Source organism: Mchenga conophoros, linkage group LG11, assembly GCF_057382185.1.
Source record: "Mchenga conophoros isolate Kocher_MC1m ecotype Shallow Benthic linkage group LG11, M_conophoros_male_GT1.1, whole genome shotgun sequence".
Taxonomy (NCBI): domain Eukaryota; kingdom Metazoa; phylum Chordata; class Actinopteri; order Cichliformes; family Cichlidae; genus Mchenga; species Mchenga conophoros.
Window position 1 is genome coordinate 2,877,600 of NC_140536.1, and position 24,564 is coordinate 2,902,163.

At 43.4% G+C, this 24,564-nt stretch overlaps 1 protein-coding gene across 4 annotated transcripts in view; it reads left to right on the forward strand.

Annotated features, from left to right (window-relative positions):
• The window catches only part of enpp2 (ectonucleotide pyrophosphatase/phosphodiesterase 2), an 88,854-nt gene that overhangs the window by 22,111 nt on the left and 42,179 nt on the right, over positions 1-24,564 (forward strand). For all 4 annotated transcript variants that reach the window (XM_085290534.1, XM_085290535.1, XM_085290536.1 and 1 more), the window contains exons 3-13: positions 6,168-6,323; positions 8,511-8,636; positions 12,809-12,869; positions 12,975-13,072; positions 13,224-13,303; positions 14,678-14,797; positions 15,168-15,223; positions 20,793-20,858; positions 21,935-22,007; positions 22,118-22,226; positions 23,123-23,248. In XM_085290534.1, coding sequence (XP_085146660.1) covers positions 6,168-6,323; positions 8,511-8,636; positions 12,809-12,869; positions 12,975-13,072; positions 13,224-13,303; positions 14,678-14,797; positions 15,168-15,223; positions 20,793-20,858; positions 21,935-22,007; positions 22,118-22,226; positions 23,123-23,248 — 1,071 coding nt within the window. The remainder of the gene's footprint in view (positions 1-6,167; positions 6,324-8,510; positions 8,637-12,808; positions 12,870-12,974; positions 13,073-13,223; positions 13,304-14,677; positions 14,798-15,167; positions 15,224-20,792; positions 20,859-21,934; positions 22,008-22,117; positions 22,227-23,122; positions 23,249-24,564) is intronic.

Here is a 24,564-nt window from a genome sequence, read left to right on the forward strand (position 1 = left end):
TTGGTGGATCTGATGATATGCAAATATTAGGGGTGCAACGATACTCGTATCGATATTGAACCGTTCGATACAGTGCTTTCGGTTCGGTACGCATATGTATGAACAATACAAAATTTTTAATTTATTTTATCAACTTTCCTTCTGACGATGCTGTCTGTGTTGGGCGCTCAGTGGATCTGCGCTCGACAGTGCAGCCTAGGCGGAGTAGTTCACTGGCAGGGCAACCGAATCTGTGGCTCCAGAGCTGCAGTGACATGAGCAAACTTGGCCTAAATACATCATATCATATCATATCAAGGCATGAATAACACTTTCACAAGTTTTACCTGGTTCACAAACTCCTTTCCTTGGTCAGTGATGATTTTCTTAACCATGCCAAACGTGTATAACTTCGAGGTCATGATTGCAGAGACCTCAGCTGCAGTCTTGGACTTAAGAGGTTCTGCAATCACCCACTTAGTATACAGATCGTTCATTGTCAGGACATATTGGTTCCCTAGACGTGTTTCCGGGAGTGGTCCAGTTAAATCCATGCCCAGCACCTCCCAAGGTTCTTTTACCTGTAGGTCACAGAACTTATCAAATTAAAATTTAAAGCTACCCTGCAGCACAAAAGCTTATTAGCATGAAAATGAAATTGGTGAACAGGCCTTAAGATGTACCTTGATGGGATGTAATGCTGGTGCCACAGTCTTGATTGGGTCATTCATCTGGCAGCGATGACAGCATCTGACCTGAAAGATATATCCCAAAAAATATTTCAAGGATACCGAAAAACCAGTTGATGTAAATTGATAACAATTTTAAAAAAAAACAGACACACACAGAAACTAATGTTGAAATGTAAGTGTGCAAGTAAAGACAAGGTTCTTTATCTTGTTAACTGAAATAAGGCCATACCCATTCACTGATGTCCTGGTTCAATGTTGGCCAGTAATAGCCAGCAACAACTCTGTTTCGGGTACCTCTGATACCATTGTGGTTCCCGGTACCAGGGTTATTGTGCTTTCCATCAAAATGGGCTTTCTGTCCTCCTCTGACATGACTACCAGGCGCATGCACTGCATACTGGGGCCAGTGTAGAAGAGTCTGTTGTCTGGTACAAGATGAAAATGTAAAAAGCTGAAAGAGTTGCTGACTAAAGTAAAATAAAATGTCTGACAGATATTAATAAAATTTGGGATAATGTATCTGCACCAGTATGGTACATTTACCTTCAATTGAAATTAATTTTTAAAACTATATACAGGGTATATATGACAGAGTTGTATTTTTTTGTTATATCTATAGATAGAGAGAGAGAGAGAGAAAAGGGTTTTAAAAAATAAAAGTAAAAAAATTAATAAATAAAAAAATAAAAGTAAAAAAATAAATAAATAAATAAAAGATCAACATTCATTTTCGTAGTTACCCTTCAGTTTGTAATTAGGTGCCATTCTTTTACGGCGCAGTTCTTCAGTCGGGGGAAGCTCTCCATCGAGGAGAAAAGCATGAATTTGCTTGTATACATCCATTGTTTAAATGTCCCGGCAGTCGAAAAGGAGGCAGAGCTGTCGACAAATGCTAGAAGCTAACTGGGCGCTAACCGTATCATTCAAATACATTAAATGTCGTAATGTTGGCAAAGAGAGGAAGTGACGCAAGATTTGCGCATGTGGGGTACCGATCGGGTTTCCGGTACGGATCGGGTAGCGACACCGCTTTTCCCCTTCTCATTCTCTGTTGCCGCCATGCTTTTTCGGCCATGTGCGTATGAAAACAAAGGCACTGCGCATGCGCGTTTCACCCATATTATATCGCCATATTTCATTTTCTTATCGTTGCCTAACATTGTACTGGTATTACCGTGAACAGTATGATATGGCCCAGCCCTATTCTGAATACATGATTGTTCAGTATAAACTGGGGGTTGGCGACAAATATGTCACCATATTTTTAAGGAAATTTGTGGTAATAATATTTATGACGCTGTAGAAAAAACAATATTTTATCTGTGATTAGCAGGCAGCAGCTAATCACAGACAGTGTAGATCACACATAAAGTACCCCGAGTAAAAACAGTGAAAGTATAGCAGAGCTGCTTGAAACTTGAATTGTGGCTCCTTTGAGTTGTTTGACACTTGAAGAAAAATGACTAAAGTAACCTTGTAACTCCTAAGCCTGAGGAGTGGTCGTGACAACGTTATCATGTGACAGCAGTGTGCAGACACCTTAGGACGTAAGGAGTCTGCACACTGTTGTCACATGGTGAATGTTGTAACTTGGGTCTAGCCCTCCTTTACCACCATGTAAAGGCAATTTCCAGCAATTTCCTGTCTTCCTGACCCATGAACACCACTACCAAGTGTTCCAGCAATGCTCAGTGTTTACTTTTGAGTGGCACATCACCAGCTGCTAGCATCTTCTCCTCATATGCTCATACAGTGGATTAATACTTCTGTGCTAAATCCATAGAGCAGTGTTTCCAAACCTTCTGGAGCATTATGGACCATACTTCACATTAGAAAAAACACATTTATTTATTTAGGACAGTGCATGTTAAACACACCATGGCACACCACCAAACAAAAATGTCACAAAAGCATATTGATAATTTTTCCCTGCGCACCAGGCGTAGTAGAATTGGCTCGGTTTGTCCCCAGTATACCTGTTTTGCTTTCTTTTGACCACTACTCATGCTCGGGTCTTCATCAGGGCGGAGTTTTCTCCATGACCAGGTCAGACTGACTACTTTTTATTTTCAAACATTTATCTGTTGCTATTATGCGCTGCGTCGTCTCACAGCATGACTGTTATGTCATTTCTTCTTCATCATCTTCTGTTTTATTGGCAGTTGGCAACACATTGAATTAGAGCAGGTAGTTGTACTGCCCTCTAGTGGAAGAGAATGTAATTGTTCTGCACGTTACTCACGCCGATCAGATGGAACCAGATGATCTTCCACGGCACACCTGATCATTTCTGGCACAGTGGTTGGGAAACACTGTCATAGAGAACATAAGCAGTGCCTCAAACGTGCATTCCACCAATTTGCCTACAGGACAAATCGTTCCACCGAGGACGCCATCACCATAGCACTCCACACTGCGCTGAGTCACCTGGAGCACCGAGGAAGCTATGTGAGAATGCTCTTTCTGGACTTCAGCTCAGCATTCAATCATATCATCCCGGAGATCCTTGTCCAGAAACTGTCTCACCTGGGACTCTCCACCTCCATCTGCCTCTGGATCAAGGACTTCCTGACAAATAGACCACAGTCTGTCAGACTCGGCCCCCACCGGTCCAGCACCATCACACTCAGCACCGGGTCTCCACAAGGATGTGTTTTGAGTCCCCTCCTGTTTACGCTCTACACATCCGACTGCTCCCCTACCCATCTCTCAAACACCATCATAAAGTTCGCGGATGACACCACAGTGGTTGGACTCATCTCAAGGGGGGAGGAGTCGGACTACAGAGATGAGGTCAACAGACTGACTGAGTGGTGTTCAGTTAACAACCTCCAACTGAACACCACGAAAACTAAAGAACTTATCTTGGACTTCAGGAAGGGCAGAGCAGACCCGGCCCCACTTTACATTCACGGGAGCTGTGTGGAGAGGGTACACTCCATGAGGTTTCTGGGCGTGCAGATATCTGATGACCTCTCCTGGACTGCAAATACTACAGCGGTGGTTAAAAAGGCCCAGCAGCGTCTCCACTTTCTGAGAGTGCTCAGGAGGAACAACCTGGAGGAGAGGCTGCTGGCGACATTTTACAGAGCCACCATAGAGAGCATCCTAACGTACGGCATAACAACATGGTATGCAGGGTGCTCAGCTGCAGACAGGAAAGTACTGCAGAGGGTCATCAACACAGCCCAGAAGATCACTGGCTGCTCTCTGCCCAGCCTGGAGGTCACTGCAAACTCTCGGTACCTCAGCAGAGCTGGCAATATCATCAAGGACCACTCTCACCCCAGCAACCAACTGTTTGAACTATTACCGTCAGGCCGACGGTACAGCTCACATAAAACCAGGACAAACAGATTCAGGGATAGCTTCTTTCCCAGAGCTATCACCGTAGTAAATAAGCACAAAAACAACTGAACCTATACCATACCGTCACTGTCATTATATTAATGCTGCTATCCTGTATATATTGTACATACTATTGTTTGAGTACTTACGATTGTTTTTTTTGTACTTTTTATATTTTACATTTATATTTATTATTGAAACTTGCACCAAGGGAGTGGCACTCCAATTTCGTTGTACTCTGTACAATGACAATAAAGGCTATTCTATTCTATCTGGAGCCCACCAGATGACGATAGTTGCGGTTGCTAAAAGATTACTGGCCCTATACAAGTCTATGAGAAAACAGTTTTCTGATTTGACCTCTGCGATCGCTTTCTTCATGAGTTCATGGACTCGTTCACTCATTTTGGGTTATACTGAATAAAAAATAAAGCTTTTTTGTAAATCTTGTTCATAGAATGTCTCAAGATGGAAAGCTGGTGGGAATCTTCAAAACGAGCTAAAAAGCAGCAACATTCGTCTTCCATATCTTCTATACTTAAATCTACAGCTTAGATACGTCATAACCCACAAAACTGGTCTTTCTGGCCAGTCTTGTGGAACCTGACAAACCTACGCTGCTTATTTTGCTTTCTTTACTTTGTTTTCTTCTCAGACGCTGTCCCCCTGTTAAACAGTGAGGGTTGAGCTGTTTTTACAAATGGACTCCATGAAACGTGGAGAATCAGGTCGAATTATCCGGCGTTGACCTGACTCAGCACACTAGTGGAAAGACTTTCAGACAAGTGTGCTGTATGACCTCACCAGACAATTACCTGCTCTTGTTCCTACAGTGATGCAACTGGACACCTCAGGGACTTTTTCCAAGGGAGCTGGCAGATTAAACACCCTTTAATGTCCAGTTAGACCGTGTCCTTCCTTCTCACGTTCAGTCCCATTGGGCAATGGTTAGTAAAGTTCATGTCTGCAGTGTGTGAAAATGGACTGTGACAGTGGCAGTCTCTTGGGGAAACTTGAGCTGTGCATGCACTCGACTATTAAACTTTCAGTTAATAGTTGAGTGCATGCACAGTCGACGGTTTTATGGGCTCTGAGGAAGTCTTCATTTCTCCTCATTTTCTCTTGACGTTAGTGTAAAGAGACGTGTGGAAATCGCACTCGCCGTGCTGTGATAAACTAAAAGACTTCACCTTTGACCTATAGTCCACTGCCGCTGGTACAGAGTAGGCCTGAGTCTTATAGCAAAGAAGCTATTCAGGCTTTACTGCACTGACACACACACACTACACCGGCGTGCCAACTGGCTAGGGCAACACCTCAGCACATGTAGTTACAAAAATACACATACATATATATCCACGGGCTGAAAAGCTCGTGCTGGCATCCTGAGGCACTCTCTGCAAGGAAAACTGGTTTTTTGTAAGCGGCTGCACAAGGAGCATGTTGTTTAGCAATAGCTTCACTCTGTCTCACTCTCAGATCTCAGGATGTCTTCAGTTAGGTCAGAGGAGCCATTTTGGCTCACATAGGAACATGGCCTATTTTAGGCCATGTTCCTTTGGATATATGGAGGACAAAAGCATGATTGTGTCTTAGGCACTGAGAGTTCCCACAGTGAGACAACGTGAGCGTAGGTGGGGTCCCGGGAGAAGAGTTAAAGCTCAGTAACTGTTGAGTTTGGCCCATGATACAAACTGAGCTTTTGTCACAGTTGTTATGAGTTATTATTTCCTTTCAAAGACATGTGAACAGTGCAGCTTTTCATTCAGTTTTTGGACAATGTCTTTGATTTATTGTCCCTCCAGCTAATGCTCTAAACCTCACGTGTAAATAGATGTGGAGTTAATCAGCTGTGACGTTGGTGGGCACCACTGGGTGCTAAAACTGAACAGCTCAGGTGTTTCTCCAGGAAGCAGCCACAGGAGTGAAGAATAACCTGCACGTGGCAGAATGACTAGTGATCTGTTTGTGTAGCCGTCTTCAACCGTCAAACGAACCACCAATCCTTCACAGTCACATGCTTGTGGTCACTGCATCGCTGCACAGCTCAGCAGTATTGGTGTGCACTTTTGTGTCGTTTTGAACCTCTCACCTCTTTTTTTGGACATTTTTAAAGACCCATTAGAACCTCTGTTTCTTCCTCCCCAGCTCGCTCTGCGTCTCACTACGTGGCGACCTCCGGCTCCTGCAGAAACAGGTGTTTCGAGCTGGTTGAGTTGGAGCCGCCAAACTGTCGCTGCGACAACCTGTGTAAAACCTACAATGGCTGCTGCTCAGACTTTGACCAGCTCTGCCTACGCACAGGTATGCTTATAAAACTTGACTTTGACACCACTAACAATGTGTTGGTCCTAATTTGTGTTGTCTTGTAATAAAAAACTAATATGTGAGGTAATTATCTCTGATACCTGAGAGTTGTTCCTCCAAGTCTTGGCAATGAAGGGCTAAAAAACATTAAAGTGACGCTGTTCAGCTGAGAGATATTTGCCGGGCTGTCTTTCCCTTGAGCTTGCACCTACGCCTGCAGGTCAGGGTGGAGAGGCCAAACCAAACAGTCACTTATTAAGCTGGAGGAAATGCTCAGAGACCTACTTTTAACATCCATCAGGTGGTCGAGAATTTTGTTCCAACATGTAACACGATGTCCTTCTTGTGTTTCGGAGACTCTGGCGTTTCTCTTTGTGTGTAGATAGGTGAGGCTGTGCTCGCTTTGCAGTCTGCAGGACCTACAGAGCGGCTGGATTGACCGGCAGTTTCAGAGTAATGTGGCTGACCTGCACGCGTCTGAACTCCTTTCAGATTTGGCTCAAACTGAATTTTAGGTTTTGATATTTTACCTAAACATATGAACATGAGACTGTACACATGCATCATCTATGTGACAAAAAGCAGTGACCATCCTGTGTAGCTGCCTGATGGGCAATATTGGGAATATTACTCAAAAAAAGTAATAGATTACAGTGTTTCCTCGGAGGGGGCTCTCTGCACCGGGGCTGTGATCGACCGTGGCTGCTGGGGCTCTGGGGGTCCTCTCACCTGGCTGGGGGGCTCCTTTGCCTCCCTCCTGCTGTGTGCCCGGCCTGGAGGCTGCGGTCTGTGACCGGCTCCCGGTGCAGACGGCTCCCTGTGATAGTGTTTCCTCACTGGGCTCATGTGAACCCAGCCCAATTTTACTCTTTAAGTGTGTGTGTGTGTGTGTGTGGGGAGGGGGGGGGGGTATGTATCCATGATCGTTTATGTTAATGAGAGTGTGGGGAGTGAGTTGGAGGGTGAGGTGGGCTGCTTTTAACCATGTAAAGCACTTTGTGCTACATTTTTGTATGACAAGTGCTTTATAAATAAAGATTGATTGACTAATCATCTGGTTAGTAGGTGACCTGCTCCACCTGACCTGACCTGCAGCCACCCCACAGTTCCCTGATATGGTCACCTCAGGCAGACAGCTGGTTCACACCCCTGCACCATTTAAACCTTTGGTTTGTGAGAAGCAGCCAGTCAGAGGACACCTGGCTTCAAGGGGCAGCTGCTAAAGCATCTTACAGTGGATGGTGCACCGACACCCAGTGTGTGATAAAAAAGGACCAGTTTGAAATTTGAATCACACGAAACGATCTGTTTAAACCAGATCAAAATACACGACAGCCCCCCTTCAAACCACCCATCAGACACATACATGCTACACATGTCAGGTTCCAGCTGACGGCAGCCAGCTACTAAAGTCTGTACAAAGATGTATCTGATAAAGTACATTTAGCTGATTTTAATCTCTGTGGAATTACACACTTCTTGCAAAGTGAGCCAGATCCTGATTACTTTGGCATCTTACTGTATGTTATTCCTACAGTGAAGGTTTCTCTAACCTGCAGACATTTGTTGAACAGTAATGAGTTTGAATTGTTTTCATGTGGATGCCGCCTGCTATAATCAAGCTTACAAATACCCACTTGATATATTTTTGTGAGGCTGACTGTGCAGCTCAGTTGTCTGAGCTGGAAGTGAGTCGTAGACTTAACGACAGGTCTCTCATTTTTTGATTGAGCGGTTTGTTGCCGCCCCCTCTGCCTTTGCAGTGCTCCCTCTCTCTGTCAACATTTTCCCTCTGCTGCTGGTGGTCTGATTTTATGTCCACTCCTTCAGGCTGGTGGTCTTTGGCTCACCACCGCCTCGCCACCAGTAACCTCCCATTGCCTGAAAGCAATAATTTACTTGTTTTTCTGGTCGCCTGCGTCTTTTTCCTGACTCTGTCAAATCCTTCTTTGGAAGTTTTTCAGCTTGAGGACTGTTCAAACACGGACCCCATCACCATTGTTGCTCACATGCTGCTTCCCACTCAGTCTGCAGCCAAACCGCTGTCACATTAATATCTCAGCTTTCATTTTTCACTGGTTTCACCACTAACCTTCCAGCTAAGCTGTGCACGTAGAAAGCTTTGGCGTTTTAAACCTCAGTGATTCATGTTGAACATAACTGCTATGTTCTTCTTGCACACAGAGGGCGGTTATGAGTGCAGCAGAGATCGGTGCGGGGAGACACGCAATGAACAGCATGCCTGCCACTGCTCTGATGACTGTCTGGCCAGAGGAGACTGTTGTACCAACTACAAGAAGCTGTGCAAAGGTTTGCAACTTTACCTGACCTCCTGACTTCAAATGTTCAGAGGATTTTGTCCATTATTAATTAGTCCGACCATGCGTTGTAATGAGGACGTCTCATTTTATTACAAAAGTGCATGTGTATGTGTTACATGTGTAAAGAAATATGAACATAGTATCAGTGTTGTGGATCTGGAAAGCTTTTCAAAGACTGGAATTTAGAAAATACTACATTTGAATTTATTGACACCATGTTTTTATATTGGTGTTGGCCAAAAAAAGCAGGTCATTTATGGTCACAATTACTGGCTTTAAAATCCATACTGGGGCGATTTAACTGGGGCCAGATGCATCTCTCAGGCCCTGTTTCTTTGCTGGGTTTAATTCTGTTTCTTAAGGACATGATGTTGAGAAACTCTTCATCTGCCTCTGTGTCAGTCGCACACCGTGCTGAGATATGCCACGTTTTCACCTTGTTGGTGCAAAAGTACCTTTTTATGCCTGTCAGACTGTGTTATCATAGATCCAACTAAAGAAATGGGAATAAACGGATATCCAAATAACCGCTAACAACAAGATACGATTTAAAACGGGTTCTTTGCCAAGCTGTCTGAGTAGACACAACAGTGCTTGAGTTTGGTGCCTTTTTATGTTTGAATGAGTCGTAATCAGTGTTGAGTGCTTCAACAAACAAGGAAGTCTGTGTTTTGTAAAGCAAATTTTAAGAAATGAGGAATGACTCATGAGTAAATGGCCTGTATTTGTATAGCGCTTTACTCAGTCCCTAAGGACCCCAAAGCGCTTTACACTACATTCAGTCATTCACCCATTCACACACTGGTGATGGCAGCTACATTGTAGCCACAGCTGCCCTGGGGCGCACTGACATGAGTACTGTGCAAAAGATGAAAGTAGCCCCTGTGGTGTCACCCACTGGTCTGTGGCCTATATTTAGCTTAATGGATGCCAGAAGTGACAAAGTTGGAGCGCTAACTTTGTAAGTCAACTAAAGCTGCATCCCTAAACTGTAAGTGCTCCACACACAAAACCACACACTGTAGCTGCAGGTATTGGTCACCAGATCTCAACCGCCAACCGATCTAGATACAGTGACTCATAGTTATTTATTAGCATAATTATTATGCAAATAATTCCATTAGGCACCCGTACCTCACTGCACTGTTAAGCATTTAGCTGATTTTATGCTCCAACAGTCACTGAGGACAGAAATGTGGAATTTTTCTGTGTATTCCTTTCCTGCTGATTTGGGTAGAAGAAGATGTTGGATTGCAGTGGTTATCCAGCTGTGTATGTATCAGGCTCTCACTCATACATACACAGTGAGAGCTGAGAGTTTACAATAGGTAATACTTTGAACAGTCCATTGAAGGTACGTTGAAGGTGTTAATCCCTCCACGTATACATGATTGATCGTTGTATGAAATAACCAGTCGACAACCATCTGAAAAATGAGTATTCTCTCACTGTTTGATAAGGGATTCCTGGAGGTTGTTCGCTGTCACCAGGTGAAATCAGTTACACCAAAAACCTCTTGGTGACTGCTTTGGTCACTCATGGATAAATAGATAAGACACTTGCTAACTATGAGCTGAGCTGTAGTTAGTCAAGCAAAACCTGAAAAAGTGCAATGCAAATCAGAAACAGGGAGCGTTAGCCTTCAACGTTACATCGCAGCACTGCTGTGAACACATTTCAAAAGGCACAACTTTTACTTTAAAGTCAGTTACTGACTGTCATCCACTCGTTGCTGTCGTCCCAGCCTGAAGCCTGAGCAAAACATTAGCCGACACCATCGTGGTTTTAAAAAAACCAAAACCAAGGTGCAGTCAAACTGTGAAGCTGCTCACTCACTGACTCAACTCCAAAGAAAGCCATGGACTTCCTGTAGACTTCTGTATGACCATATGTGCAACCACGGGAGCGCCCCCTGCTGCTGATTAAAAGAATTTAGTTTAAAGCACTTCTGTAACTTTTAAAACCACGTTAACTGTGTGAAGCAGGCAGGATGGACCGAAATGCAGACGCGCAGACACACAAAACGAAACTTAATACACAGAGAAACACACGGCCATGAGGGAGATGGCGACGCGGGACCGAGGGAGACCCAGGCTGTGTCCCAATTCAGGGTCTGCAGCCTTAAAGGCCGCATTTTAAGGCCGATTACGTCACAGCGGCGTGCCGAAGGCTGTCCCAATTCGAAGGCTGCTCGAATTGCAGCCGTCAAATGCGTCCTTCATTTCCCTGAATTTTAAGGACGTGGCGGTGTAGACTTCGTGGCCCAACATATCCCAGAACGCATAGCGCGGCGGTGGGTGTGGATAATTTTGCCAACAAAAAACGGCGGATGAGGGGCGCCCGAAGAGTGAACTTTAAGTAAGTACTGACTATTATGTCACTTATTTATGTGCAAATGTTTAATAACGAAGACCATTAAACATTACTGTTGGCCACATGTCGGCAAAGTTTTTTTTTTTTTAATGTAAATGTTTATTATTATTATTTTAGCCACACTTTAAATTTATAAAAGGAGCCCCCACCCCCGCAATAGAAAAATAAAGTTACAATTTTTACACATAAACAAACCGATCTAAGCATACATTTCAAACATTTCTATATTCTCAAAGTAAACAATAAATATATGTAATATTTAGTATTATTGGATGGTTACTTGGTTATTTAAACCACTATAGTTATATACGGAGCCCCGCGGGGGACCGTGTCGGCAAAGTCATGTGACATTAGTGACGTTTGTACTAACTTGGTTTTAAAGCCTTTACTTTAAAATATACGCCGTTCAATAGCTGAGCTTCATCTTACAGAGAATGATCAAAGCTCATGTAGAAACAAACAAATGAACAAAAGATGTTCTCCTTCATTTCTGTCAAACACAGCTGTATGAAACGTTTCCAGCTGTTAGTATCATGGTTGCTCGCCAACCTGGGCAGCGCGACGGAGGCTAGACCGTCCCATTTCACAAGCCTCGCACTTCCGGCCTCAGCGGTCTTTGGGTACGCGGCCCTTGAGGACCTTTAAGGCTGCAGACCCTGAATTGGGACGCAGCCACAGAAGGGCAAACACGGGAACAAACCACAGGGGGGACACAGCTGAACATGATCTAACTAACGAGACAGGGGCAAACAAAACTGAACCAGACAGGAAACTATCAAAGTAAAACAGGAAGTACTAAGACTCCGAATAATTCACACAACATGACGCAGGAGGAAAAGAACGCTCAGGGAAACGAGATGGACCAGGGAGATAAGGGGAGGAGACAACGAGGGGGGGGGACGCAGAAATAGTTCAGGGAACCGACAGGGCGAGAGAGGGTGAGAGGCATGATGGGCTGGATAAACACACACACACACACAGACACACACACACACATACACACACACACACACACACACACAGAGGGACGCAGTGGACAGAGACACAAGGGAAACCTAATGGACAAGGACCTAAACAGAGAATATAAAAAACTCAAAACAGACTAAACTAATGAAGCAGAAACATTAACCTTAATACAAAATGACACCAAAACACAAGAAAATCAAAATGACTCAGAATGACAAACTGTGCTATGATACTGATGCTACTGTAAAGGTAAGTTACTCCAGCACTTCACAAATGCTTGCTCTGCCATCTTTTCCCCAGCTGTCCATGACCACAACAGAATATAATCAAGGATACCAGCACATCAGCGAGTTCCTTTATCCTTGAGTTCACTGTTACCGAACAGTTATACCTGGTAGTTACTGGGTAACTAATTTATTTGTGTTTGTTTCTGTGGTTCAGCCTGTTTAAATTTAATGAAGCTAAAGTGCATGAAATTTTAAAAAGTGTAAATAATACTGCATTTAAAATTCTAGGTCCAGTGTTATCAGCTAAATTTATTTTGGATCAAAAGGACTTTGTTAGAGAAAGACTTGAGATTGGTGCTTTGTACATTAATCTCTTTCCTTTCAGGGGTCAGCTGATAAATTCATCTATTTAAGATTGTCAATGTCTTTAGATTTACTGGAGGAGAAAAAAATAGTATACAGAGGAAATACTCAAGTAGAAGTACGTTCAAGAATCATGCAGTTTGTGAGAAAATATGACAACCAACCACTGGTTCCCACTTTTCCATACAAGCATAACAAAAGCTCATGTTAATCTCTCATCACGTTCCCTCAGGAGACACCTCGTGGCTGCAGGACGATTGTGAGGAGATCAAGGCTCCTGAATGTCCTGCCGGGTATGTTGAAATCTTAGCAGTAAAGCAACAGGAGGGTAGCGGGTTGAACTTGGTTGAGCAAGTCTGATTTCATGCATTTAAAAAACTTCTTCCATGCACATGCAGGTTTGTGCGTCCGCCGCTCATCATCCTGTCCATGGATGGATTTAGAGCTTCGTATGTGAAGAGAGGGAACACTGTCATCCCTCACATTGAGAAGCTCAGTAAGTTCTGTAAAACATGAGCTTTCGGTTCTGAAACGAGGAGTGAAGAGTTCCCTGTTAGGAAGTGAACGTGACACTGATGAAGCCACGAGCTCTGGCAGGCTGTGCGTCTGCCGTAGTCTAAGAATTTGTTTTGCTGTGTCCTTTTGAGGAACATGTGGAACCCATGCGCCGTACATGAGACCTGTTTACCCCACGAAAACCTTCCCCAATCTCTACTCGCTGGCTACAGTAAGTCATGGCACACTTGTGTTTCTGTGCTACTGGGTTGTTGTGATAAAATATGTCTGTCCCACAGGGTTACATGTTCATTTCAGCAAAGTAAGAAGTGCCACAAGACTGTAGTAACAGAAATCATTTATGAAGTCAACAAATTCTTTGTATTTATCTGTGATTAATAATGTAATTGTGTCAAATGGATAAAGCTCTTTGGTGATGTTCTCATGGATCCGGCTGCAGTCTATGAAGATTTCATTTTTTTAGTGCTTTTAAACAGAGCAAAGACTTTTTATCACAACGTTTCCAAACGTCCTGCTTTTATTTTGCATGCTTACATTATTTTACTTGTGCAGTCCAGTCAGTAACATTCGCTTTGGTCTTCGGGAGCTACTTTGTTACCAGGAGCAACGTATGTTTCAAGTCCCTGTTGTGTTGGAAAACAATATAAACCCAGACCCAGTTTTGTCGCTGGCTGCTTGACATTTTCTTTAAAGTCTTCACAAATCCTTCTTTCATCTTGGCTCCTTCCACCTTGACCAGATTACCAGTTCCAGACGCACTGAAGCGATGCTCCCACCACCGTGTTTCACTGTGGAGACGGTGTTCTTTGGCTTGCACGTCTCTCCCTTCTTTCTTCAAACTTCAGCAGCATCTCTGTGACCTCAGTCCTCTAGTTTTGTCGCATCTCACCAAAGAATGCCCTTCCAGCAGGCATAGTCTTTTTCCAGGTTGTTCTTGGCAGTCTGGCTTGGGTTTTCCTTGGTCTGCAGCCTCACAGTCAGTTCCTGTTCAGGATCGTCTTCTTTGAGACTGCACTTCCTCACATGGCTAACTCATTCATTAGTGTCTTGTTGCTCCGGGGTCTTTAAACACATCTCTCAGCCTTTGTTTCACCTCCCACCTCTGTCAGGCTTCTTCTGTACTGTCTTTCTCGATGACAGTCCTCACTCCAGCTCGTGACACTTGGAAACTCTGTGCTAACTTTGTACATCCATCTCCTGGTTTGTGAACATCAACAATTCTTTTCTTAAGTCTAAACTAATTTCTTGTTTTTGTTATCCTTGCTCTGTTAAAATGCATTTTCAGACAGATTTTACATTTCAAAGGGGGCAATAATTGTGTCCTGATCATACAGATGTAAGCGACTGCATTTCACTATAGGCGTTAAATTTACAGGCATCCTGTCGATGAGCTGTTTTTGGAGAGGTCTTTGGGTGCAGAGGTATTGTTTTTTGTGCTCTGTGTGATGCCTTTGGAACAACATCACTGCTGAAATTTGAGACCAAGCCTGAGGTTTAGATTAGGCAGGATTTCGAGGCTTCCTCTTATTTAGCGTGAGACAGCAAACATTACTGACCGAAACATAATGGTTTGATTCTGTCCAAGGGGCTTTACCCGGAGTCTCATGGCATCGTTGGAAACTCCATGTATGACCCAGGGTTTCATGCAATCTTCACCCTGAGAGGCCGAGAGAAGCTCAATCACCGCTGGTGGGGAGGACAGCCAGTAAGTACTGCCAGGAAACAGCAAGAGCTTTTCTTTTAGAGTCGACTACACAAGTGGAAGGACAAATCAGTCAGAGCAGAGGCTGGAGTGACTGAAATCAGCTGTAGATTTACTCAAATTTGAGCTAAAGAGTTGATAAGGAGCATTCCAGCACTGTTAGCATATTAAAAAGTAATTGATGTGCGTCAGCAATCTGCTGTACAGGCGTTAGTGTCAGGTGGACTAATAGACGCCGGTGCCTTCACACACTGGGATCACCTTCATGCTGCAGTTTATGAGCTTGGCTTCCTCGCACTCATGTTACTGTTTGTGTTACAGCAGCATCCTAATAATCTGTGTTGGCCTGATAAATACTGAGACCTTTGTTTAGATCTGGATCACAGCGCAAGGACAAGGAGTGAAGGCTGCTACCTTCTTCTGGCCTGTGTAAGTCTGCACACACACACACGCACACACACGCACACACACACACACGCACACACACACGCACACACACACACACACACACACGCACACACGCACACACACACACACACACACACACGCACACACACACACACACACACGCGCACACACACACACACGCACGCACGCACACACACACACACACACACACACGCACACACACACACACAGTTCTTGGTTGATCAAAGCCGTGGCTGGAATGTCACGACTGCCTTTGGAATATATTCTGTTTGTTGATCCATGTGAAAAGTTACCAGCTGACTTCGGTTCAGCAGTTTTGCTAATTATTTTTCATACTTGATCTGTGTTTGATATGAACGCTGACTGAGGAACCAATGAGCTCTTACCATGTTGAGGCCCTCGGTGCCCGTCCGTCTGTCCTCCTACAGGACCGGTGAGACTTCAGTCTAACTCAGCTTCAGTGATCACCTTGGTTGTCTTCAGTCAAACTGTGACCAAGGTCAACTTCATATTTTGTTTCAGTTTTACAAGAACTGCTAGTCCTCCTACAGTATTGGTCAAATTCGAGTGAAACACGTGCACACAGTGATCACCTCGTGGTTCTTCACTCACTCTGTGCTCATGGATATCTGGAGAAGCACTACATTGCTAATTTTCTAATATCGAAGCTGCTAAACTGCAGCAAACACTAAATCTCTGTATCACTGACATGTAACTGTGTGTGTGATGGTAAGTCTGTTGTGACAAACTGTCCGTGCAGCTCTGGTAGGTCAGAGATCATCCACTCAAAGGCTGATTTTCCAGTTCCATCATTTAAACTATGAAATGTTGTATTGTTGCCTTTAGATGGGACAAACCTCATCAGCCTTCTTGTATGCAAACGAATGGAGATTCTAATGTGTGCTTCATTTTGATAAACCAAATGAAATTATATGTTATCTTTTTCTGTTTGCTTTTACTTCATGGTCCACACTTATTAATTACACTTCTTAAAAGTAACTGCGTGGTTACACTCTTCTTTTGTTTGTAATAATCTGATCTTATTTTTCTTGTGGTTTGCCACCATGTGGCAGTTTTAGTAAATGTTTGGTGAGATGTAACAAAGGCAGATTAATAGTTTCTGGAAAAGGGGAAATATTTGCCCACTTGTCTGTTGGAAACACTTAAACGTGTCCTGGAGTTCTTCTCCAGCCTCCCAATGACATTTCCTATGGGCATTGTATGCCTGTCTATAGCCGCCTACTGTCCCACCCCCTGTACAGCGTAATGGTCAAAGGATTTGGTGGGCGATGCGTGCCAATACCTCCAGCTTCACAACAAAATGTTTTAACCTGCAGTCTTTCTAATGGCCAGTAGGAGGCGACGCCTCGGGTGTAAAAAGGAGTTCGCCTGAACAGGACTCTGTGGCTCCCTCAGTGCTCCTGATCTGTGGCCTTAGTAAACTCTTTCTTGAGTTGATGGTCTGTCAGATCAAGTCTTGATGAGTATAATTATATTTACTCAGTAAATCTCAGTTTTATTACAGTCAAAAATGATTCCTAGCCTTGGCTTCTCAGTCAGACCCAGCAGCCTTTTAGACAACAGTAATGTAGATCATCTGTTTTTAAACCACACTGAAGTTTAACACTGTATGTCCAGCCTGTGATGCAGCTGCAGCGTTCACCAACCAAACAGGAACATCTGTATATAGCTTAAGATGCCATAATTGTGAGTGGCTGTGTTTCAGCTCGTAGAGCAGGTCGTCTAAAGTCTGAATGTCGGTGGATTGATCCCCGTCCAAGGGGAAGCATCATTTGCTGATGCTTCCTATGTGTAGGCTCAGGTAAATGAGCAATGGTGTTGTAGAAGTACCAGCCCGTTTACTGTGTTTAGAGAAAACTGCTCACTTCTGCAACAATAGGACATTTTTGAACTTTTCACCCAGTAAAAAGGTTTGTGTTAAGCTGGGCTTCAGTTCAGGAACAACTAAGAACATTAAGAATGATTCTCTACAGTTCGAGTCATTTAGTGTGTTGTTTGCATCTGTGGGTACCAAATAATACTGAGCTTGTGTCGCGCTGTCCTTACCTGCTCAGTGAAAGTCTGCAGAGTTTAAGTAAACATGCTTAGCGTTAATGTGTGTAAGTGACCTCAGAGCTGTCCAGGACTGCAGAATGTGGCTGTTCATGCTCCCTCGGGCTGTTGCATTACACCTACAACTCAGAGGAGCCCACATTTGTCAGCAAAGCAGGCTTTTACAGAACAGGGGGTACATCTCTGCAGAGAGATGGCAGTGGGCTGTTTTTATAGCAATTAGTGCAAATGGGCCTGTTTACACTGCGCAGGATTCCTCTGTGAAGCCGGGTCGCAGACGTGCCACTCTGTAGAGCCGTGGGGGCCAAAGACTGGTTTACATTGCTTTTCTTGCACTTGGCAGTGACAGAGCTGTGTGAGAAAGAGGCAGGAGAGTGCATATGAGATTTCTGTGTGCTTGAGAAAGCCTTCTTTATACAACCTATTTCATAGTTTGATGATTCAGAGGTGGGACCAAGTCATTGTTTTGCAAGTCTCAAGTAAGTCTCAAGTCTTTATCCTCAAGTCTCAAGTCAAGTCTCAAGTAATGTCAGGCAAGTCAGAGTCGAGTCTCAAGTCACTGGTGTAAAAGTCCGAGTCAAGTCACAAGTCTGACATTTTGAATTTCAAGTCCTTTCGAGTCTTTAAAAAAAAAAAAACGAAAAAATAATGTTGCAGTTATGCTAAATGTAAATATTAGACCATGTAATTTTTAAATCTGTGTTTTTCTCAACACATGACAAAATAGTGAACTTAGAAAATATACACAAATTGTGAAATTGCACCTCTTTAAAATGCAGCTCAATTAAACCTAGCTCCAAGAATAATTTTCACCGACAGTTCTGAGATAAGCTGCATGTTATTCTTGGATGCGGTTGTAGGACCGGCTTTAAAATCGCATGACAAAAATATCATACACATTAAAAAAAACTGTATCACCAACGTAGCCTGGACAACATTTGCTAGTTAGATGAAGTCAGCTATCTCATCGTAGCATATTTATATGCATATTTATAATCATACGGTTCTTGGAGTGAGTGCACACACTCATGAAGTTTAGTAACTTCAGGTCACTGCAACAAGCCCAGGTACAGTTTACCGACGGATGGGTGCAGGACCTTGAAATGCACCGTGTAGAACGAAAGACCATCGTACGTATCATAAGTTTACCAGTCTCACAAATCGTCCTCATAAATACACATTCGTTAACCGTTTATTAATAGGACCTTTGAGCTCAACGGTAATTAATTAGCAGTGGAAATAATTTCTGGTAGCATCACAGAAATGTAGCAGTGACAATAATACTGTATGCTGTAATCGTACTGGGCAATTAGTGATACAAAACAACTGTTTTATCCTGTGAATAAAAGTATATGTTTTTGTCAATGTACCATAATAACAGAAGCGAAACACAATATTGTGTCAGGACAATTCACTATTTATGCACAATAAATAAAGGAGCATAGGGCGACAATTTCTGTTCAGCGCCAGACTTGCTTGTAACCTATATCACTAATTATGTTATGAAAATGACGTATTAACTACAACAGCAGACTGACCTTCGTGTAAATGCTTGGAGCAGACTAACCTGTGAGCTGGAGTGTTCTGGGACGTTATATTTGATCTTTGAATGGCTGCAATCCAGGCCATCCGTCGCCTCTTTGTTACTTCGGAAACATGGCTCGAACAATTTCTCTTCAACGACGTAATCCGATAACAACCGATCTCTTTACCCGTCGGCTTCCCGTGGCTGTCATGCGACCGGCTATTGCAGTTAATGATACAACAGCTTCTTGACATTTTTGTGTTTCTTTTTATCGCTGTATAACTGATTTTAATTGAAAGTCTGTGTGCGCTAGTACCTCTTGCCACGAGTTCCCAGAATCCTTTGCGGTTCTACCCGTGAATGACGTCACATTTTCAATCTCTATATAATATGCATGTTAAATTTTATATTTGGGGTAAAATATCAAGTCTTTTCAAGTAAACCGGTTCAAGTCCAATTCAAGTCCCAAGTCATTGGTGTAAAAGTCCAAGTCAAGTCACAAGTCTTGGAACATTTTTTCAAGTCAAGTCTAAAGTCATAAAATGAATGACTCGAGTCTGACTCGAGTCCAAGTCATGTGACTCGAGTCCACACCTCTGTGATGATTTAGCAGCAACGCTATGGGCCCTGGGATAGTAACAGGGACCAGGGATTGTCTGGCTGCCTGTTTCAAAGTCTGTGTTGGGTTCAGCTTTTTGGGAGGTCCTCAAACTAACCACGGGCACAGAAAACGAGTGGGAGTGCACCAAAAACCCAGTGGGAGGTGTGAGGGACAGAACTGAAAATGTTAGCATCGACAAAAATACAGGAAGGCAGCAGACAGGGAGAGAAATGCCTGCTGTAAAGTGTTACAACTGTGCGACCACAGGTTGCTGTTCCCCCACACTCACACCCACTCCCACCGTGTGTCACACATCCGGGCTTCGTCTCAGACCTGATAGCTGACAGCTGTGGACTCTATGACAGCCAGCAGCTTGGTCGGTGCATTAGATGCTGAGACACACTTTGCCCTTCTCTAAAATACAGGCTGTAATGTTAGTCACCTCAAAGCACTTTATACTGCAATGTAAAGACCCCACAGTATTAAAGAGAGAACCCAGACAATTAGACAGCCCCTTATGAGCAGCACTTGGTGACAGCAGGAAGGTAAAACTCCCTTTTGACAGGAAGAAACCTCTGGCAGGCTCAGGCAGAGGCAGCCATCTGCCATGACCGGTTTGGAGGGGAAAGAGTAGCATATAGAGATCGAGCACAAAACACAAGCTACAGGGAAGAGAAGGCGAAAGTCAATAATGCGAAACAGAGCAAGACTGTACATGCGTGAGGAGTGGCATATTAACATGTCGGTATGTTGCTCTTGACACCATAAATTGTGCTGTGTAGCTGTGTTCAAATACTCTACTGATCCATATATGGCATAACCCTGCCTGCTGGTATGAAGCTGGCTCTCCTGAGGGTAAGAATTCAGTGCGCTTCAGAGGAAAAGTTCACCTGAGTTTGGAAATCAACAATTAAGCACAGCTCATGTTAGAGCTCTTACTATAAGGACAGATCTCACCATTAGTTGTTGGGTGGAGGCTCTGTGAACCCACTGCGAGTACACGAGCACAGCGAGACTTTGAGAAGGACCGAGCTAAGAAACAAAGAAAAGGACAGCCTGATACGTTCACACAGCGCCCCATCTGGTTTCAGCTCAGCGAGACTGAGATTTTCACAGGACAATGAGGCAAAGCGTACAGATCTTTGTAAGCAGAGTGATGGAGTTCAGCATCTTCTAGCATGTGTGACAGACCTGTACCATAAATGGCTTGGAGCTCGACTCCAGCGAACAGCGAGCAGGTGAGGGAGCTGCTCCAGGTGATGAGCCAGCTGGAGACTGTGCAGACATCGTAGATCGTAGTCTTCAGTGTGTGTGTGTGTGTGTGTGTGTGTGTGTGTGTGTGTGTGTGTGTGTGTGTGTGTGTGTTCCAGTGCCATCCCTTTGGAGAGGAGGATACTGACTATGCTGCAGTGGCTTCACCTCCCTGAAGGAGAAAGGTGAGCTGTATGTTTGATTGTGTTACATCTTCTTACCTTCCTTTTCATTTTCTTTGACATTTGGAACTGCTTGTTCCCTCTTTAATTAATCGAGACAGAGAAAGTGACACTGATGTAAAGTAGAATAGCTCCATGCAGTGGATACGTACCACAGCGTACCACAGCGGGACCCTCAGTTCATCGAATGTCCAAAACAAACCGTTTTAGCTCCTTTGAGTCCTTTAAATGAGCTTTCTTCTGATTGGCTGCCACTTGTGCATAAGAGTTCTCTGATGTATATCTGAGGGATATCTGCTCTTGCTGACATCATAAAGTGCCAAGTGTGGAAAGCTTTTCAAGCAGTCTGAAACCGGGGCTTTCAGCTCACGGGTTTCATGGTTTGTTTAGCTCCTCCCCAAACTTGAAATTTGCCTGGATACCTTTAAAGGATGACAGGATGACTTCACTCTCTTCTTGCCATTTTCTTTTCTTTTCCTTGCCAGTTTGCCTCACTTTGTTACAACCTAAATTAAGTAATAAGAGCTACAGTTACAGATTTTGACCAAAAAGCCTGTGACCTTAAAGAAGGAAACATCTACGCAAACATCGTTATTATCAGCCAACGTTAATATAATGTTCTAGCACTTTAAGCTCAAACTAAGAGTGGAAACAATCGTTTTTCATTTAAATAAAAGTTGGAGTCATTTCTCCATTCAGTGCTCATTTCTGTTGCTCTGCTTAACGAGCTGGTGAGTAATGCTGGCTGAAGGTGAGTTTGCCTGATAGCTAAAAATGAAAAAACAACAAGTTTTAACATCACCTAAATAACATAGCAGTCGGTGGCATTGGTTATATCTGTTTGTTGTCAGTATCTGGCCAATAACAGTATATTAAATAGTTGTTTTTTGGGTTATTTCTTTGCTAATTGTTACCTGTTAAACAGCTCAGGAGAAGGGTGTGCAGTAAAACCTATTTTTCTATGTGAGATATTCACCATGTTGGCAGCTGGATCACAAGAGTCCAAACCAGCCTCTGGAAACTTTATTTCTTGATGTTACTTCCACTAGAAGTCGACTTTGACTCACCTTTTGTTGCAGGCCTTATGTTTACGCCATGCACTCTGAGCAGCCGGACATATACGCACACAAAACGGGGCCCATGAGCACTGATGTAAGTACTCTGTATCTGCACAAACGTCTTGTGGCATGTTTGTGGAAAGCATGCAGTAAAGGAACATCCAAAATGTTTGTTTGGAGGATGACTCGCTCTGTGTGCTCTAGCTGAACATCTCTCTGAGGATGGTTGACAAAATTATTGGCCAGCTCATGGATGGACTCAAGCAGATGAAACTGCACCGCTGTGTCAACATCGTCCTGGTCGGGGATCACGGTACGGACACACACACACCAGCACAGGTGTGTGCGGAGGCATTACATGCTTGAGGACTGCAGGCATGTTCAGCACGCACAGCAGCATCTGTGAAGCAGAAGCTTATACAGAATAACATTGCTTCATTCCAGTTGCGTGACTACCAGTGACTAAGACACAGGGCTAACGGTGGAACACAGATTAAATACGCACAGGGAAGGTCAAGTGAACGCAGGTGATACACATTAAAACAGTTAATGTAATCACCTGAGACAGATAACCAGCCGAAGATCTGAACTCTTCAGGAATCATTCACATTAGTTCTTGTGAGGAAATGAAATAACAGTGGACACTTTTGCCTTCTGCTTGCTGTGTGTAAGCCACAGTGAACGAGCAGTACATGCTGTATTCAGATTGAAAGGAGGAGTGGGGTGAAGTTGCTCATCAACTGCAGACCAGCAGCTTAAATAGCGCAGCCTATACAAGTGGAAGAAGTGATTGTATGTTCCTCTCCTGCATTTGTAATTTTGATCACTTGAAATGAACAGTCTCTAATTTTTATGTTAGTTTACAAAACTTACAAACTCAGCAGGGGTCAAAACATTATTTCGCTCACAGCTAATTAGACGTGTAGAGGACATTAAAAGCCGTCAGCTGATGGGACCTAGCAATTACATCAGCTGATCTTAACCTTTCACTCTGACCAACACACTAAAGTTTCCCACATTAAATGTTATATCACGTAGCTACAGCTGAGATATGTATGGTGACAATAATAATCAGGGCAGGTAAGTTTCCACCAGGTTTACTTACAATCTTTAGTCCAGTGATTAGAAACCGGACCCAAACTGGAATGAGCTGTTGGAGCATGAACTTGGTTTTTGGCTTCAGCTGCTCACATTCCCACATGTTCACAGGTATGGAAGAGGCCCACTGCGATCGCACCGAGTTCCTCAGTAACTATATGACCAGCGTTGATGACATCATCCTCGTCCCTGGGTCCGTAGGCAGAATACGCTCCAGACAGCCCAACAACAGGAAATGTAAGAAGTCAAGTTGGCGTCTTTGTTGTGTTTCTTTTCACTCTTATTCTCACTTTTGTTCAGCAAACATGAAAAAATAACTGTGGTTGAGAAATAAGTGTCTCATGTGATCTCACTGGGAGTGTACGCAGTCTCTCTTAGTGAATAAGTCAGTAAAGTTTATTTAGAAAGTACTCTGCACAGGCTAGGAGTCACAAAGTGCTGAACATCAAAGTAGAAAAAATAAAGATGAAAATGACGGTAACATCCAGTCGAGACACAGAAAAAAAGTAAAAGGTGGTTAAGTAAGAAGTTCCAATCAGTCCAAGTCTCAACAAAGAGCCTGTTGAAACAGGGAGGTTTAGATCTGCTTCGAAGGACAGAGTCAGCTAATCTGAGCTGTCACAGGATCCACAGTCTTAGTGCCACAGACTGCAGAGAGCCTGTGATCAAACAGTGCGAGCAGCAGTTTGTGTAGTGGGCAGCCTTGAGCCGTTCAGTGCGTCATATGTAAGTACAAGAATTTTATAATGAATCTTCAGGGAGCCGATGTAAAGGATATAAAATAGGAGTGATGCAGGTTTGCTACTAGAATGGCTGCAGCTTTTAATATTGCTCAGAAACGTGCAAGAAATGATTTATCTGGGCAGGTCAACAGGACATCACAGTAATCTAAGCACGATGACACAAATGCAAGAATTATTTTCTCCAGTTCAGCCGCGGAGACCATGTGTCGTAGTTTAGAAATGTTCCTTAAAAGAAGGAAATGGGATCGAGAGAAAGATTTTAGCCACAGAGGAATAAAAGAAGAAGCAAGATGAATGATTTCACGATACAGCAGAGCTGTAATCATGGTCTCAGCTGTGTTTACATTTAGAATGAGGTCAGTGCTAAAGCTCCGGTCACGTATCCAGGTTAAACGATGGAGTAGGGTGCACAGCCTGCCCAAATGGTGACGGTTAGAATAGAATAGAATAGAATAGAATAGAATTCAACTTTATTGTCATTGCACATGCACAGGTACAGGGCAACGAAATGCAGTTTGCATCCATCCAGAAGTGCTTTAGTGATATAGATATATTACAATATATATTAGCAATAATATAGATATGTGAGTATATTACAGAAATGGGTCTATTATGGTATGTTATAATGTACACGGTATGAAGTATGTTGTGAATATTCTATAACTATAAGTATGTACAGGCTGTAGTGAGTACAAGCTATGTACAGGATATGAATATAAATATGAAAAACTATACAGAATATGAAATAAATAACTTTACAGAATCTGGGATATACAGCTATACAGAAATGGGAACTGTGCAAGTTGTAAA